The sequence below is a fragment of the Lissotriton helveticus genome, chromosome 10, assembly GCF_964261635.1.
Source record: "Lissotriton helveticus chromosome 10, aLisHel1.1, whole genome shotgun sequence".
NCBI lineage: Eukaryota > Metazoa > Chordata > Amphibia > Caudata > Salamandridae > Lissotriton > Lissotriton helveticus.
This window is the reverse complement of record NC_136071.1, coordinates 325,734,412-325,754,235: the sequence shown is the minus strand read 5'-3', so window position 1 is coordinate 325,754,235 and position 19,824 is coordinate 325,734,412. Positions and strand designations below refer to the sequence as shown.

At 41.5% G+C, this 19,824-nt stretch overlaps 1 protein-coding gene across 3 annotated transcripts in view; it reads right to left on the bottom strand.

The window, feature by feature from the left end:
• The window catches only part of ALS2CL (ALS2 C-terminal like), a 645,425-nt gene that overhangs the window by 160,178 nt on the left and 465,423 nt on the right, over positions 1 to 19,824 (bottom strand). For all 3 annotated transcript variants that reach the window (XR_013601601.1, XM_078662475.1, XM_078662474.1), the window contains exons 16-17: positions 16,083 to 16,160; positions 13,005 to 13,135 (exon numbers count right to left, since the gene is read on the bottom strand). Coding sequence is in view for 2 of the 3 variants with exons in the window: in XM_078662475.1 (XP_078518601.1) it covers positions 13,005 to 13,135; positions 16,083 to 16,160 (209 nt within the window). In the remaining variant the exon portion in view is untranslated. The remainder of the gene's footprint in view (positions 1 to 13,004; positions 13,136 to 16,082; positions 16,161 to 19,824) is intronic.

The following is a 19,824-nucleotide window of genomic DNA, read 5'->3' as shown; positions in this document are numbered from 1 at the left end:
TTGTCCCGTTGACAGACAAGACAGCAACTGCTTTTCTGTAAGAAGGCCCAAATTCCTTCTTTACCGCGATCTTCTCCCTGACTAGATCCCCGACTTTTGGAATCCAGACAGGTCTTGCTGGGACAGGTGGTGATTCTTCAGTGGTTGTTGGCTGTTGTTTCAACTGTATGTTGCTCAGGTCTTTTCTTGTTTTGTTTAAGTCCTGCAAAATAGCCAAACGGTCTTTGACATCAAAGGTTTTTTCTATTACCACTGAAGTCTGACTATCAAGGTCAGAGATCAACATCCTAGTTCCGAATAATAATTCGTACGGACTGAATCCCTTCAGAGAATTTCTTGGCAAGTTATTTAGACTACGTTGGACACTTATTAGATGTTTGACCCACCCAGCTCCCGAACCTAATATCCTTTCTATTATAGATTGCTTTCTGCCTTGGTTTTTTCTTTACACCATCCCATACCCTCAGGAAGGAAGTGAGAAGATTCCCGCTGGGCTGTGCTCATTTGGCCATGTTTCCCCCCCAGGCTGGATTGCCTGAGTGAAAGAAATGGTCGAACGTAGCATGCTCTTAGCGTATATGTCATTTAGACTCGCAAATCTTGTATAACAGTCCGGACGTCAGCCGAGTGCTGTGGATCTACATTATAAGTGGAAACTAGCCCGTATATGTTAATCGCAAGCCATTCTTTTTGCTGGTAATATTATCTGCCTTGATACGACGAGGTATTAAACTGCTTCTCTCCCCACTGCGATCTCTGTTGCAGTTTGGGCAGTTTTTTACAAACATGGTGTAGTGCAGGCTCATGCCTGGCCACCAGTACCGTGATTGTAATTCTTCCAGAGAATCTTTTAATTTAAGGTGTCTGAGACCCTCGCCCATGTGTGCGTCTGCGATTAACAAGTTTCTCCTGTCCATGTTTGGAATCACTCTATCCCCCACTCCAGGGATTCGAGCAAAAGGGACGGAGTTTGCATCGATTATGTATGTATAATTGAGTGGATAGTTGATCGGTAACGCTGAGCAGTCGCCTTTTGATGACGTTTTCACTGCCAGCAATGTTTCACCGTCAATGTATTTTAATGTACGCTTTTTTCGATCTACGGGAGCCGGTTTAGTGGCTGCCGCTGCGGCTGTTTCAGCCAATGAATTCCCTACAACGTGAACGCCATCACGCTGATGACTCAGTGAGTGAGTCACGTGAGTCTTTGGTAGTTCTTTTTTCAAAAGAGCTACTTGTTCCCAGAGCAGTCTCTGCTTTATTGGTGCATCTGTGTCATCTTTGTAACCGTTCTGAATCCAGGTCTGCAAATTGCTGTTATATGATTTGACGCAGTAATATGAATCTGACACTATAAGTGTCGGGAATTCGCGATCCGCATTATCTAGCGCCATTTTCAAAGCTAATATTTCAGTTTGTTGTTCTGAATTGGTTTCTACTGAGTGTGTCTTTGTTAATAGAGGTCTTAGTTTACCTCCGCGCCACACTTCTTTTGTAATCCCACATGTGGGGTTGTATGCTTGTTCTCCCCAAACGGGAGGTTGAGCATGTCCGTCTGTATAGATTACACAGGCGTAATGTCGTAGAGGCAGAATGTCGATTGGCAGAGGATACGTCTTTTCATATTTTAGATTTTTCAATTCTTCTAGCTCTTTAGAAGATTGTCAACCAGGCTATACTTGATAACTCATATCCTTCGTACAGGACTTTCAGATGGGCAATTCTGGATTTTTTAAAGTTGAATTTGTAACCCTCTGCAGCGAACCCAAGTATTATGGTGTTCACTCTTTTCAAGTGAGTATCCAAGTCATCATCTGTTAAGTAAATGTCATCGACATAAGATAATGCTTCATCATCATATAGTTGTAGTAATTCTGTTACTCTCGCTGAGAATACCCCCGGGCTGTTCTTGTACCCCTGGGCTAACCGACAGAATTGTTTTTGTGTGCCATTTACTGAGAATGCAGTTAAATATCTGCTCTCTGGTGCTATATTTTGACAAAAGAATCCATTGGAGATGTCCAAGGTTGTTTTGTATTTTTTGCGCACTATGTTATTCATTAGTGCAGCACTGTGTGAGTTTTGCACTGCAAAAGTTTTGCAACATGTGTTAAGGTGTCGGTAATCCAAAACTAGACGATATGAATTGTCTGGTTTGGAGACCGGAAACAAAGGATTGTTCATTTGTGAGGTGCAAGTTTCAATCACCCCCTGGTATTCTAGCTGATCTAGTATTTCATTTACCTGTTTTTTAGCTTCTTGCTTAATTGGGTACTGCCTTTGTGCAGTTGGTTGTGATTTTAACTGGATTTTGTGAGGAGGAGAATCCTCATCCCATCCTACATGATTTTTATATAAAGCAGGTGCTAAGGCCACTGCCCACTTTCTAGCAAGTGTATATTTTTTATGAATCGGGATTTGATTCGAGAAGGCAGGCATAATTACTTCTTCGCCATGAGGGCACTCCCTGACAAACTCTGGTGGCCAGTCTTTTTCAGCTAGAAGGATGTCATAGCCCTTGGAGAGGTTATCCCAAAATAGTCCCCTTATTTTCCTAGTCTTATCTCCCTCTATACGTAATGTTATCTCGTATATCTTGTGGGGCTTGCTAACTCTGGTATCTGCAGTTTCCACTTGAAGGTATTCATTCGTGTCCACTGTCTCCAGATGATTCATAAGGACTTTGCGAGCTATGCTCACCTCTGCTGCGCTGTCTAGCATTGTCTGAGCCCACTCTCCGTTTTTCAGTTGTGTCCTCAGTATTCTCGGCATTGTTAACTACCTTGATACTGGCTACCTTCTTTTTTGGAAATTGTAATTTCTTTTTCAGTTGAGCAGGTTCCTTGTCTTTGGACTTGGCGTGCTCTTCTGATCGTCCTCTTCTTTCCGATTTCTGCGAGGAAGTCTGAAAAGATTGAGAGGGACGTGTATCAATGTCTTGATATCTATCAGGTTTTTTAATATTATCCCTATTTCTAAGGTTATATCTATTCCCAGAGGGGTCACTCTGTGGTGACCTATGTCTTTGGTTTGGAGATTTCTCTCTTCGCCTAGGAGACCTTCCTCGGGACTGGAATTTCTTTTCTTTAGGATTGGATTGTTTGTTTCCATCCCAGTTCTTTTTTGGTGAATTATTATTATTAAAAAATATTTTTTCTGGACTTGTAGTCAGTTGCGGTTTTACTGGTATTCCACCTAGACTATCTCTGCCTAGTTCTTCATAGGATTTTTCTATGATTCTGGCAATTTCAGCTGGTTGGTCTGCTATATCTGTCTCTTTTAACCTCTGGCGGATCGCCACGTTTGCTGCTTCACCTTTTATGTTGGCTAGTAATATAGCCGAGACCTGCTTGAAGTCTTTTAGTAATTTCATACCAAGAGTTAAAGCAGGTTCTGGACCGTATTCATCTTGAATTTGTTTTAGCACATCTGGTATCACCGAAATGGATGGGACACCGTGCGTTTTTGTGTAGATGGAAGCAAAGACTGTACCCCAAGTGTCACAGTCCTCAATGTGTGGTGCGATTCCCATTGGGAGACATATAGTCAGAATCCTGTGTTTTTCCAGCGGGGTGGTGTCAGGAAACACCGCCTCTATTTGGGTGATTTTCTGTGCCAACCAGAATGGTATTTGTTCCCGTTTTGCTGGAACTTTACCTAGGCAGGATTGGATGTTCTGTGGTGTAATTTTATTTGTGTTCCCCTGGTGAGGGGTCAGCTGTGAGAATTTTAATCGCTGGCTGAATTGTTGAAGTCCGCATTACATACTGAACTAATTGTCTATGAATTTTTAGTAGTTGTTTTAGCTGTATTAACAGCTCTGCTGCAGGCATTCTATCGATGTCTGGATGTGGTGTATATCCGGCTAAGACCGGCCACGTTGCTCCTGGTCTTCCTAAAGGACCGAGCCTTGTAATGTGATTATTATGTTTTAGGGCGCCATCAAATAAGAGCAAATGCTCTTGGAATTTGAGTGGTACTTCCACCTCCTCGAAAGGAGTGTATGTTTCAGGAGGTTCCTCTACTTTGTAATAGTGGAAGTACTTTGTTACAGCATTAGCTGCTGGAAAATGTATCCATGAATAGTATACCTCTGTCTGCCGATATTCGTGTGCCTCAATTACGAATATGACTGTGCCACCTCTAGGTGTCAGTCCATTTTCTATAAGTTTTAAGGTTATAGATCTTCTTTTGGCGACCTGGATGAGTATTATATCCGGGTCTGCACCGAGTGCTGTAGTATCAGCTGCTGCTATTTCAGCTGCTAATCTAACTGCTTCTCTTTCTTCATCACTGTCTTCCATTTTATTGACAGGATGGTATTATGTTTATTTGCAGATCAGGTTTCTTTATGGAAACAGAGATTAGATGCACAATATTTTGGAACACTGTTTATCCTTCAACGTTGACTAGACCAAGAACCATACATAGGAGTTCCCTCCTGCGAGGTTTTGGAGGATATAACCTTTCACCCACTCCAGACGTCTTTGGAGTATTTGGGAAAAGGGGTCTGAGTGAGAAAGCACGACTGAGTTACTCTAAATGTCTTACGTTAGTTTTATCGCCCTTTCCAAACGCGTTGGGCGCCATGTAGTGTAGCTCCTATTTTCCCAATAGGCTCTGCGCATTGGAATAGTACCTACAGCAGTAAAGGCCTAGACCAGACGTTAACTAGGTCTACTACTGTCGATACTAGACTTAATTTTTGGGTTTGCCAGCTAAGCTCAGAGTTCGCTAGAAACTTTCTCGAATGTTCAGGAAAGAATTACCTCCCCTGATTAGACAAGAAGGGATTTAGTTTCTGACAACCATAGAACATGACAACTTTGCTCTCCCCTAATCAAGAGTCAATCTCAAGAGTCGTGTGAGCACAAGGCAATTATTTTACTCAGTCAGTACGTGCATTCTTAGTCTCATCAGAATGTAGAGAAAAGGAAGAGACGGGCGTGTTCAATAAAAGGTGTTATTTATTGATCAGTCTCTTTTCTCATACATGAGAAATGGATCGATATTATTGCAATACTTATAGTTAAGTAAAGTGCATACATTAAACGCAATAGTATAAAATAATACTGTAAAAACATTGATATGGTTTCTGAGCCATATGATGTTTTAAATGATTAAAATATATTTACATACACATATACATTTGACTAAACGTACTCAACTGGTGTTTCTAAATACGCCTACCCCGTGTACCTGACCTAAGTCTAATGCGTGGGCGGGAATAGAAAGTTACAGTTTAAGTTAAGTTTGTTTTTGCCAAGTGAATAACTAAAGAATTCTCTGTGAGGGGTTATTCAGTTCTGTACCTGGAATTTAGGATGAATGAGGAATGGTATCTCTTTCTCTGCTCTCGATATTCCAGGCTGCCTGCGAGGGCTACCCGGAAGCGCCGGTGCTGGGTCTCTCGGCTTGAGATAGCAGCGCGTCTCTCAGCGCGTCAGGAAGGCGGGGCTGCTGCCTGCGGGGTCTGCTTCTGCTCTCGGCTTCGGCAAGTATGGCTGCTCCGTCTTGTCACCACGCGTGTCTTTGCATAGGGCAAGGTCGGCAATATTTATACCTTAAAGGTGCCGGGATTGACGTAAGGATGGACATAGGTACGTCAATAAAGATGTCATACGACTTGCTCGTTAGCACATTCTTTTGCAAAAGTTCTCTGTGAAATCAAAACAATGGCCGCACGGATTATCCAGGTTGTCATAGGTTTGATTTGTTATGAGAACGTCGTATGCCTTATCAGGGGCTGGAGGAATGTCGCTTGTCTAATTAGATCTCAAGCGTTATGACCTAATCAGATAACACGTTCCTGTGCCGTAGTGTGACTGCGTCAGATAACGGTATCTGCATCATGGGGGCTGTTCTTGCCTCATGGGCTGACTGTTAGTTAACTAGCTAGTTAGTTTAACCAGAATAGGGTCAGGAATAGGGGGATCGATTCAGAACCTATAGAAATACACGACACCATACAGTGCATAGCAGGCAAGCTTAATGACTGCTAGAGATGTTTGCATGGGGGTCTTTGTCCCCTCACGAACATTTTTTAAAAAGAAAAACTAAAATGGTGCACAACATATTTAGCTGTATCAACTTTCAAAGCATAGTAAATTGTACACCTAAATGGGGACCTGCATAGCCACCAAGGCCAGAAAGCATAGTAATCTCACACTTAAGTACTCAGACAACTTGGAAATGTCAGACAAAGGCACCCAGGCCAGAAATCATAGAAACGTCAGACAAAGGCACCCAGGCTAGAAATCATGGAAACGTCAGACAAAGGCACCCAGCCTCAGGCCAGACATCGTGGAAACATCACACAAAGGCATCCCGGAAAGAAATGATGGAAACGTCATACAAAATCAACCAACCAGGCCAGAAAGCATAGAAACATCACACAAAGGCAAGGCACTCAAGCGACAAAGCATGAAAATGTCAAAGAAAGGCACCCAAGCCAGTGGTGCTGGAACAATTTCTAGAGTGTTGGTGCTGCCCTCAATGTTACATCACTGAAGAAGTCATAAGATTGTGAAAAACCCAAACATACACTAAGGACAAACATACCAAATGAGCCTTGCTCATTCCGGCAGAGGTGGTGAGTGTGTGGTATGTTGCAGTAGATCATTTAGAAGCCCACTGCTTGTTGAGTGGTGTTGGTGTGCTCAACTGTATGAACTAAGCTTTCCACAATACTAAACTCACCACCCCAAGTACCTCAACTTCCTGCTCTCTCCAGTGCTGTGGTAGAATTCCTGCATATCAGCTGATGCTTTGGACAGTTGAATAGCTACCAGACATTGGTAGTTGTTAATGATATGTATGTAGGCATACTGGCATAGTAGCTCAACGAAACAGCTGTAACGATTCAAGATGGCTTGACATAGGTCTTTCAAGCAAAGTGAGCCCTATGAGGAAGAGAATTTGTATAGGGACCCTATGCCCGCCGTAACATTCGGTATGTTTACTTTGGTACAGGTACCTCCAGGGCTTGGCACTTTAACTTAAGGCAATCTCAGGAATGGGCTGGCGAGGTGAGCTGGCATTCTTCAAAATGGGGAAAACGGACTTACCCAGATGATCCAGTAAGCAGACCCGTGCCTTGGGTTACGTAAGGCCTCAAGGGCACTTTGCAGGCAGCATGTAGGCCTGTGGTAAATGCTAAGAGAGTTAAACTGCAAGCTATCTCAACTCAAGCCTCTCCCAGAGATGCTGTGCTGGCTGGCAGGGGTTCTTTATTGAGCTTCCTGCAACAGCTATTAGGTCTGTATCAATGAGGGTTAACTTTACATCTATGTTCGGACTTGAGCACCTGTGCAGACTTATTTACCACATTAAAGTTACACATTTGAAAACGTAAACTTCAATGTAATGACATTTGGGAGTGAGAAACAAAGTCCTAAAATACTCTAGATAATTTGGACTACAGTTTAGTTGCAGTCTACACTAGAGAAATATTTTGTCTCCGGAGCAAAATACAGTACATTTTTACCAAAACCTTGGTGTCCTAAAAACTTAAAAACATTGCTCAAAGTTGCAATCAGCGACGTGTAACTCCCTGTTTGGGAGCATTATGTAGCGGAGTACCCAGTTTCTTACATTAATTTAGTTTAATAGCGCCTCTCATACCAGTTTAAGGTGTCAGAGCACTTTGCATCATTCACACATTGCATAAATACAATCCTATGTGTGTAACTCAGTATAGGGAATGTTACATCAGACAGGACTACAAGGTATAGGCGTCACATGTTATCCATGTTTGTCATTGTAGGCAATATAGTTTAGGAGTTCAAAGTCTGAAAAAGCGCAAATGCAGAATTCAAAACATACCAGCATTGTTAGGGGTTCTCTTCAATAAGAAGTGATTTCTACCCACATTAGACCCTTTTTGCAAGATTAGGATAAAGAAAGATTAGCCCCAAAAACATATAGCGGTACTATATAACTTGCCGTTTGCATGCAGCTCTTTGATGACAGACAGACTAGTTAATAGCTTGCTGTTCTATGGTAGCATTTTAACTTACAAACTGCAAGTAAAAAAAGGATCTTTCCGACAGAAGCAGTAACACACTGATCTATTTTACATTATATGCACATTTTTGATCTGCATGGTAAACGTTATTTGCAGCAGGTATATAACCCTGGCCTGTACTACCTGACTTTCAAGCAGTCACAGCTTCCCCTAGACAAAGCTCCTGGCTGGCTCTCTCCAGGTAGACGATTAATCACCAGAGTTATCTTGACATTTTAATTTTTGCCTGAATATTACTGGAGCCCAGGAACTCGGCACCAGCTGCTTTGCCTTATGCTTTCTGCCTGAGAGCATATAAAGGACAGCAGAGGCAGCATACATTGGCCTTACTGAGCTGGTGCCACATTGTGTTGAGGATACTGCGGTCTCTTTCTCCTTGCAGTAACAGTACGGGAAAGTGCATTTATATATTGCTGAGATCGTACCTTTCTTTTAAGGCCAGCTCAGTGGCAAACTTGTGCTGGCTTCAAGGGTAATTAGTTTCAAGGTTGTTTATTACTTGGGTAAGGGGTTGTATGATTCCTGCTGTAGCACAAGAAGGTGGCTCTGCATTTGCGTCATTGCAACACGAGCCCCTGACAAGTTAATTAGCCAGGCTCCCATGCCCTCATGCTCATGCACATGATCATCTCATATGCCAACATCACTTCTTGGTGCAGAGCCGGCTCAGGTGACGGATTGCCATTGGTTTCTTTGCAAGCAAGATCATCACACTATATTACTTCCCCTTCTTTAACCCCAAACTCTATTACTTCCCCTTAATACCAACTCCTCTAAATGTTTGATGAGGAGGGCGGCTCTTAAGCGACTTGCAGCTCTTCCAGGTAATCTTATACATCCGCCCTTAGCAGGCAAATCTGGCTCTGAGTCCACTAACTCTCTTGTAAAGGCACCTGTATTGACAGGACTGGAGAAGGTCATGGGGGTTATTAGCACCAAAATCGCTTAAACTGAAAGGACACTTTCTCTCAATTCTAGTGTGTCCCTCTCCCTCCCTAGTTGATGTATGATTGACTACACCTTGCAATATAACAGCGTTAGAGACGCGCCTGCGGATGGCCTCCAGCTTCATCTCCCGCCACCTGGGCTCCCACCTTCTCTCCTGGACCTCTTGACTTTTTGCTCTGTCCTGGCCGACACTTTCCTGCTGGTTTCGGACAGTTTTCTCTGGACTCTAGCCCTTCTCCCATTCCCTCGTCCTTTAACCCTTTTCCCCGTGGATGATCCTCAAATGTTTCCTCCCTTTTCTGCTTCCCCTTCTCTCCATACCCTTGCATCCCTCCCACCCTCCCTTTGTGCTGTGACTGCATCCACACTTATGGACCTCTGCTCTTTGTAATAACTCTAATCAATGGTATTTGCTTTAGACCTTGCACCATATACCATTCCTGAGTATATCCATGTGCATCCCCTCCCTAAGTAGATAGAGATATCACTAGTATATGCCTAGAGTTTATCTCCTCCTTGTGTGACTTTATCTCTTGTACATTTGCATTTTTTTCTGTTTGTAAAACTTTGTACCTTTTTTATAACGCATGTATTCCTAAGTCCGTATGTTTTCAACTGGTTCTTATGAAAGTCAAAAATTTGCCGCTTGTAACCTTCAGTCCTTATGTTTGAAACTGGGTCGTATGTAAAGCGCTCTGACACCTTCGGGTAAAGTTCGCGCTATATAAAATTGCACAAATAAATAAATAAATTGTTCCTGCCTTCAGTGTGTACTTGGTTTGTGTGTCTCTCTCACCCAGGACTGCTCTCACCTCACGCCGTATCCATTGCTTCAGAAAACCCCAGCCCTGCTTTGCAAATGTTAATGTGTAAGTCAGAACATTTGCACACGCTGCCTGCAGTGCTTGCCTGGCACAGCCCCAACCCCCACAGATTTTATGAGCGTGCCCGGCCTGCCCTGAAAACGAAAACGAATCCTGCCCTGGGCCTGCATCCTGTACTGATTCCAGGCAGCCCGCAACTGCGCAACAAATAGCCAGTGCACACTGCTGGCAACAACAAAGTTTCAAACATGATCGTGCATCGATTCATGATGATCAAAGTACCAGTAGCCAGGGCATCAGAAACAACATTTAAGCAGTGTGACGTCCATGAACATAAAAAAGTAAATCTGTAGGCCTCGCCTGCGCAGATTTATTAGTTAATTCATTATATATGTGTCTGACTCTGCCGGCCTACGCTGCCTAAATCCCAGGCCAATCTTCATGATAACCAACGACCAACCAATCATCAACTATGAATTGATTTTTAAAAAACGTAATCCTGTGCCTGCGGCCCCCGCCGCCCCCAGCCAGGCCCTGCCCAGTGCCAGCCCTGCCTGCTGCCTCGCCTCACCTGCCTGCCTGCGGAAGCGCTGCTCTGCTCGCCTCATCATGAGGATTATTTATTTATTTATTTCGGCCGGCGCCGGCCTACCCCCATCTTGTCCAGGCGCCCTGCGCTGCTCGTAGCAGTGGTAGGTAGACCAATGCCAATCAGGATGATTTTAAAAACCTGACTGGCCACCACCACCAGTAAATTAATTAATCACCACTACTAGTGTAAGGGCTCCAGGCCCTGCCTCGCGAGTCGCGCCTCGCCCTCACCTGCTGAGCGCTCGGAATCGGATGGATGCGCTCCCAACTCTGAGTCCAGCAACTTTGGGCGGCGAAGGAGTACCAGAGCAGATACTCGCCGAGGGCCAGGGAGAGGGGTGCGGGTATGCTGGGGCGGGCAGAGAAAATGCGCGTGCAACACATGCAATCTGCGCACGCGTCGCTTCCTCTGGCGCGCACAGCCCCAACCCCCGCAGCAAAGCCCTGCCCAGTGCCCTGCCCTGGCCCCTGCAACTGCAACAACACTCAACAGTGTCCCGCCGACTGGGGCCCTGATCCGCGCCGCGGCCTGGAAGAGAGAGAGTAAACTGGGAGCAGCAGGCACGTGACGTCACGTCACCGACACAGCAGTAAGTACTGCCAGTGCAAGTGCATGCATGATCATCGAAGACTAAGTGAATGAATAATCAATCAACAAGTTTGGCAGTACAGCAGCAGTAGGTAGCACAGCAGCGCACGCTCTCTGTGTGTGCCAGAGTCACTCACCGAGTCACCAGTCAGTGCGCAGTGACACGCACGAGTCACGACTTTTAAAAAATTAAATTCTGAGGCAGGAGGACAGGTGCACTTAATGCCGCGTGATAGACCCGGCCCCCATAATTAAGTGCCGGTGCTGAGCACCGTCAGGCTCCGGCTCAAATTAAGCCCTGTCATTGCAAAGGGTAGAGATATCATTTATTCAACAATAACGATCTTAAATAACGATCTTATAGCTCCCAGTGACAATGTTCTACTCTGGTTTTAGCAGCATCGCCATCAGGCAGGAACAAGACCCCACTGAAAGTTTACCATTGTTGCTATTTCAGAGCTTTCAGAGACACTTAATAGCAACATTAACCAGGAGTTTTTTTCTTTTATTTTTCCACAAAACGTTTGAAGTAATGTGGTGTTGTGTCCCCCTCCAGTGCCAACATAAATGCATATTTTATTCTCAAAACAACAGTATTTTGCAAAAAAATGAGTGTTTGAAGTTGTATTACCCCTATGTATCAATGTGTCTACATATGTCTATGTCCAGCCTCTCACCTTCCTCGACCATAGCCAAGGAATATAATTGTTGAGCTAAACAGAATCACACAATCTTCCAGAACTGATACTTTGAGTATTAAAAGGGTAGTGCTGAAGATAATGCTAACCAAATCCAAATATCTGCTTTGGTATTATGCCGTCAGCCTAGAGGGATGGCCTAAGGCGGTTAGTGTTGACACAGTTCCTATTTCTTTTAATTTTCAGCATTTTATTTACTATTTACCTAATGGACATTACAAACTGAATTGTCCCTTGGTGCTTAAATAGCAAATATTATTCCTACAACTCATTGTAAAAATACACTCTATAATGATGAAACATGATATGAATTTGTGACAAATTTTACACCAGGGTCCAATAACGCTGAGAACAAACAACAGGCAAGTAAAACATAAGAAACAGACAGCTAAATATACGCAGTAAGGGCGAAGTTAAAAATAAATACATAAATGGTTAGGGATGAGGGTAGAGCTAGGGCAATAAAAAAAAGATGAGTAACAGGTAAACAAAAGAGAAATGTTTAGAGGGGTACCCCCGTATGAAAAAAAGGTGGACGTCTCATACAAAGATCTCAATAGCAATTAATGAGTCCACAATAATAACAAAGAACCTGATGTTATGGTGATTGGGATTTGCAGGTTTTACAACTGTATTTTGAGACAACAAGGGAATCCAAGTAAAGTCAGCCAGGGACCTCGGGATTCATTTATTTTAAACAACAATGGTCCCTAGGAAATTAGAGATATAAGTACATTAATGAATATAGACCCACTCAGTACTATATTGGTTAAACCTGTCAAGCCGGACACGGGTCTAATATTTAATATTCAGCAATTCTTTGAAATGTGTACAAACAAAAATACAGAGAGTGAATTGGTTTTACAACTGTGACGCAAAGCTGGCACACAGATACCCGCAGTTGGTACTAATCCACTGAACTGTCTGCCAATATTCTATGGCTATACATTTTTCTATCTTTAGCTTCTACAAAGTGACTACCTTGACTAAGATGCCAGGTAACATGACAGGGTATCTTTATAAAACATATCTTTGCTAAGATTATTAGAATACAGTTTCTGGTCCAAATAGGTTTCCTCCCCCATTAGTGGGAATGGGGCTGTTGAGGTGTGTTTTATATAGCTTATGGTGATAGGAGTTTAGATTGCTCTCGTTGCTGTTAGGTTTGTTTTTTGCTATGTCCTTAAAATGCTAAACCATGAAAATATTGCCACTGGATTTAAAATATTCACAGTTCCAGGCAATACTCTGCAGAGCAGAAATTTCACCCAACACTATTAATAACAATCTAGAAAAGCAGCTGCAAATAGGACATGTCCACTGCTCACATTTGTCGTGTTGTCCTGTAATCCTCCTGGTTGCTTCCTGTATTCAGTACTCCCTGAGTCTGGAGCCCAATTTCAGAATTTTTGCTGAAAGTACCTTCTAAAGTAAACCCATTCTGAAAGGTAAGCTTCCCCTGAAAGGAAAAAAAAGAGATCAGTTAAAAGGCTGTTTCTTATGCCATGGAGCTTCTTTGATCCCAATTCTGCCTTCATATCTTTAAATGGTTATGAACTAAGGTGGATTTGTAATAATGGCATATAGTAAATCAGTTAATAAATGTGGGAGTTTAATTTTGCCTCTGCTTCCAGTTTTGCCAGTTGGCGATATTAATGAGCCTTTGTAATCCTCCCTCTTTGTGGCCAGTTGCTGACATCTTTGTGGTCTACCTCAAAAATATAATCTTTAATCGCCCACCTTAGATGACCAGCAGGTACTTACATCATAATACTAAGGTTTATTACATGTGTAAATGTATGGAACAGTTAAGAAAGGAAATTAACAGTAAGTGAAATGAGCTAATTCCCTAAAAATTCCTAAAATAAGTCAATGGGTAAGTAGTTACTCATAACATGACCTGAGCACTTACTCAAAACACTCAACACTAAGGGGCACATGCATAATTTGAAATTGTGTTCGCAAAGGGGCAGATTCGCAGAATCTGCCCCTTCGTGACCACAATTATTGCATTTGGGATGCATCATCCCAAATGCAAAAATCGCAGTTTGCGATTGCATTTAAGGAATGGCAAATTGCAATGCCTTAAATGCAATGCAAGATTGCATTTAAAATAGCGATTTCGCTATTATGGACCGCTAAATACGGATTATTTCAACCTGATGGTATTTTTTCAAAGTTTCAGGTTACACACACACACATTCCCTTGGGGTATGTCTGTGTGCAACATGGGTGCACATCACAATTTCAGGGATGCAACAGGGTGTCCTTTTGACACCCTTGCACCCCTGAAATTGCATGCGTAATTTGCGAGTATCTATTGGTACTTGCAAATTGCACATACAATTTCCCATTCATTCCTATGGGCCTGTGGGCCCATAGGAACGAATGGGAATCCATTCCTTAATTGCAACTCACAATTTGCGAGTCACAATTAAGGAATGTTTAGGAATCACAATTTATATAGCGATTCCTACATGCATAGGCTTTTGCAAGCCCTTAATTGCGATTCCTTAATAATCACAATTAAGGACTTGCAAAAGCCTACCTTGATGCATGTGCCCCTAAGGCTCCTGATATTTAAGCATGCATGTTTAGGTGGTAGGCAAAGGAATGTTTTGGCTGCATACTTGGGTGCCAGGATGTGGTCACATGCATTTAAGTCATGTCATTTACTATTTAATGGGAGTTAGGTTCAGGCAATTTTCAGTTCTGTTTCATTGAGATTTTGCTCCTAAAAACACCCAAGTGTGAAAGAACTCCCAAGAGACTTGGCAACCGATGTCAAACAAACCAAAGAGGATACTCAGTTATGAAAAATGGGAGGATCTCTGGAAAATATAAAGTATTTTATCTAAAGAGTATCCTTTAAAGTACCTTTATCGTCCTATCACTTACCATGTGATATAAAATTACAAAAATTATGACTGGAATGCTTGATTGCTTGAAATATTCTTAGTCACTGGTAATTGCATGGGCCACATTCTAGACCATACTTTTTGTCATTAAAGACAGCGAGCAGCAGTATTCCTATCATACTTGGTCGCCTCCAATAAGAACAGAAAAGGCCAAACTGCCAGGCCAGGTTCCCTCAAGCACTCTACCTATCACTTTTTTATATTTTGAAATGAATAGATTTAGGCATCCAATGGATAGAAAACATCTTAAATGCTCAAAAAACATAGGTTGATTCACAATATTTAGCTGGTATTCATTTTAAAATGTCAATGCTTTAGAGGAAGTTAGAAATATAAAAAGTTGATATTGATAAAATAACATTTATCAGGAATCTATTAAGGAATAATCATCTGACCATGACCATGACAAAATTGTTTTTGAAGACTGAATAAATCATTCTCCATAACCACATAGGTAAGGGAATTGTTTTTTAATCATTCATATAATTCATAGTTCTAGAAAGCACTGGTTATTGCCTCATGTCCACTTTAGACTGGTGTGAATCGGGGTACATTATTGGAGACAGGTTGGATATAGTGATATATTGATATACTTTCAAGATGTAGAGTGAATAACCAAGGCTAACAAATATAAAAAAAAGGAGAAGACTCTAATCTCAGAAGATTTGTATACCTTTTTCTAAAGGTATTCAGGCAAGGATGCATAGTGACTGCTATCTAGACTGGTGCATAGTGACTGATTTCTAGGCTTCCAAAAGTATAACATGTATTATTCATTGGAGTAACAGTGAGATAGACTATGCAATATTGGTATGTGAAATGTATGATTTTCATTTTGAAATAGATGCAATTGTCACATAATTACACATATTATACAAATTACATTTCACTTGCATCTTTAAGTCTTTTCTTTAGTTTATACCTCACACAAACAAGCCTTTATGCTTTTATGTTTTTCTAAATGAAATGCGAATAAAGTAATTTTGACTTGACTTGACTACCTCACACAAACAAGCCATTTGAAATATCATCAGAAGGCTGGTTCGACGAAAAAATAACTTGTATGAGCTGAACATATATTTTGCTCGAACCAGCATAGATAAAAATCGCATAATGGTTTACGTTATATCATAAGATTTGGCAATTATTCAAGATTACACAGGCAAAACAATAAAATTGTACATCAGCAATAGACTATGGAAATGATATTTTGTTTACATTGTATGGGCTGTTTAACACAATTAAACAATTGCACTGTAGTTGTGCTCTACATTTACAAATAATTCACCCATAGGTGCGTTCTTTAGGGGAAATATAGGATATCTGGTGGCAGAATAAAGCGGTCCAGCATAAGTTAATTATGCAAAGAACTGCCCTCCAGTTATTAGTCGGTTTAGTTGTTGTTAAACGGATGTCTAGCAATGCACTCACCTTTCAATCTTTACAAATCAATGGAATGGCAATATGTGAAAAAATATCATAGCTTACCCTGCCGGCCAGGTGTAGCTCTTCTGTGAACTCGCCCTCGTAGAGAGAGTCATCTTCCGAGATGAGAACCCCTGGACCCTACCAACAAAAGCCTACATTACTAAATAAAATAGTTTTTGAGTGATATATGTTTAACATCTAATGTACATATTATCCATGTGGAATTAATACACCTAGTTAGAACACATGGAACATACACATACAACACTTGCACATTGTACATTTTTATCCACAAGGTTGGCTCTATTGTGTTTTGCCCATACGCGTAAAAAGCCATAAAGAATTCTTGGCCTCTTTCACATATGTAATTCCACTTTTGAATCCCTGTAGTATACCTCGGACTCAAAAAATGTGCATGCATCTCTATATTGGGACTGATCATTGATTGTGTACAGTAAAATTATAGCACAAGCTAGAAGGAGAAAAATAATATTGCTCTTGGAGTTACAAGGTCTCTGGTTGAACGAGGAGTTAAAGCAATAACCTTCTGAATTGTGTCTGGTACTAATCATTCTGCCATGTATTCCTTATTTGTGAGGGGACGGTGGGGACCCTGATGATTCTGCTCATGCCCCTGGAGATATCCATACACCGGATGAAGATAAGTGGGTGGCTGCAGCAGAGTTAGCAGGCAGGTTAGGTTAACACTCAACTTGTAACATCACCACTATCCCCCAGATGCATCAAGCATCCATTTTGCGATTCCTTATTAGCGAAAAATAAGGATTCGCTAATAAGGAATAGCAAAATGCTAAGCATGAAGAAATCGCTAAAAAAATTGCGTTTTCTTAATATTCCTTAATTGCGACTCGCAAATTACGAGTCGAAATTAAGGAATACCTCCCCATTTATTCCCATGGGCCTAGAGGCCCATAGGAATGAAAGGGAAGACATTCTCAATTTGCGATTAGCAATTAGCGAATTGCAAATTGAGAATGCAATTTCAAGGGTGCAGGGGTGTCCAAAGGACACCCTGATGCACCCCTGAAATGAATCTGTGCACATATGTTGCGCACACACATGCCCTAAGGGCATGTGTGCGCGCAAAATGAAACTTTGAAAAATGCACAAAAGTGCATTTTTCAAAGTTTTTGCAAATTACCATGAAGTTCAACTTCATGTTAATTTGCTCCCACTATTAGCGAAATCGCTAATTTTTTTACTTTGTTGCATTGCATTTAAGGAATCTCAATTTGGGATTCCTTAAATGCAATCGCAATTTAAGGAATCTCAATTTAGAGATTACTTAAATTGCGATTTTTGCATTTGGGATGATGCATCCCAAATGTAAAAATACCGGTCGCAAAGGGGCAGATCCTGAGAATCTGGCCCTTTGCGACCAGATTTTCCTTTCACGCATCTGGGCCGATGTCTCTAAAGTTTTTATTTATTTAATTTGGGGATTTTGTTATGCGAGAAACAGCACATTAACTGGAGTCTACAGTGTTTGCAGCCGAGAAATGCGGTGAGATAGTAAGAAACGTATACATAAAATAAAATAACTCAAGAAAACTGTTGTTAGAAATGGTCATAAGAACAGCTGGGAGCCAGAGGGCCTGATTATACACGAGCTGTAGAAAGCAGAGCTCAGAAAGACAGAGAGATGGTTTCCACTATGTGCTTCGAGCTGTCCTGTTTGCAGTTCATGGGCTAGCTCGACGTGTTACCTAGTTACTGTATGCATATTGATCAGTCCAATTCCATTGAAAAATGGGGCATGGACCCATCCATGCCCCTATACTCAGCAACTGGAAGCATCATGGAGTACACCGTGGTGGCATAATAACTACCAGGGATAGAACCCAAATAATAATATATTTATTGCATGCCAAGCCTTCAATAATACAAATTGGGGAGGCAATTACAAAGTCCTGCTTAATTCTCCTGGGGCTGGAAACTCCTGCAATCACTCAGCCCCATTGCAATGTCAAAATCTGCAGTATTCGCACAGATCCGGTGCATTAAACCTGGATATTTCAGCTCCTGAAAGGAACCAAAAGCTCCGGGTGAAATACCAGTAAATAATGAAAAATAACTGTAGAGCCATAAACAGGATTGAAGATTGATTCAGTCAGTAATTAATTCCTAATTACTAAAGGGACCCTAAGGGTCCAACATTTGCAGCCAGATTCATCATCGGCATGTTTTGCGAGTCTGTAATAGCGAATAATAAGGAATCGCTATTACAGACTTGAAAAACGGGATTCATGTAGGAATCGCAATATTTATTGCGATTCCTACAGCTTCCTTATTTGCGATTAGCTAATTGATAATCGCAAATAAGGAATAACTCCCCATTCATTCCTATGGGCCTAAAGGAATGAATGGGAAGACATATCAATGTGCGAATCGCTATTAGCGGTTCGCATTTTGATTTTGCGATTTCAAGGGTGCAGGGGTGTCCAATGGACACCCTGTTGCACCCCTGAAATGACATTGGATGTTGGTGTTACGCACACACACATGTCCTTGGGACATGTGTGAGTGTAACATATAACTTAGAAAAATGCACTTAAGTGCATTTTTCTAAGTTTCCGCTATTTACCATGAGGTTTGACTTCGCGGTAAATAGCGGCCCAAATTTGCGAATTCGCAATTTTTAAATGTTTCATGAATTGCATTTAAGGAATCTCAAATAGAGATTCCTTAAATGCAATTCCTCGCAAATTTGCGAATTCTATAATTGCGATTTTTGCATTTGGGATGATGAATCCCAAATGCAAAAATTGCGCTCGCAAAGGGCCAGATTCTCAGAATCTGGCCCTTTGGGAGCCGATTTCACTTTGATGAATCTAGCTGTTAATCCCTGTTAACACCGTCCCTGGAATTTTTCCACGCTTGGCATCAATAACTACGGGGAGCAGGTTTATCCCATGCCCTGATATTGAGGCCCTATGAGCAATATATTTCATAGTATTTAAGTACAAATGCGTGAATTCAGTTACGCTACTGAAGTGAGATATGCGAATTTCAATTTCTCTGAATAATACAAGTGTGCAGATAAAGATTGGAGAAATGAGGGGCATGAATGCAGATTAATTAAAAAAAATTGATGAGCAAATGAAGATTCCGGGTTGATGAAGAGTGAATCAATTCAAAGACTATGTAATGTTACGCAATGCAAGTCTTCAGGGGCTTTTGAGTGATATTTGCTTATTAATGCCTAGGGGCATATGCAAAAGAAAGTAAAAGTCTCAAAATGCTTTGTCATAGATTATGTACATCCACAAACCAGCTCTAAGCTCACTTTACATAATATTTCTTATCCACATCAAGTGGAAGATTCCTTAAACTAAGCCTGCTCTTCAAATAAATCAAGGTACTCTTCTCTGGGCTTTCAGCACGCCATATTATACTTTGTAGTTGAAAATACAACCTAAAGCCTTAAAGAGAATGAGACCCATGGCAGTATTGTAAACAATGAAGCAGGCTGGAGTTGAGGCTGATATTCCCCTGTAGTTTAAAAATCATATGTTTGGAAAGTGCGGATATAAGATATCCCAAACAAATAAGTGTCAGACTTTTTTCTTGTGGAAGGCTGAAGTACATAACCAGAAAGTGTCCCACTATGATTAGCTATAAAAGCCAGAGAAGGTGCAAGTTCCCTTATAAGCAGGGCTTTAAATCGTCTGGTACTCTCTGGTACGGAGTACCAGCACTTTTTTATTTTGAGAGGGAGAGAACTGGCATTTCTCCAGAGAAATGCTATACTTTTAATTTGAGAGTACTGACACTTCTCAGA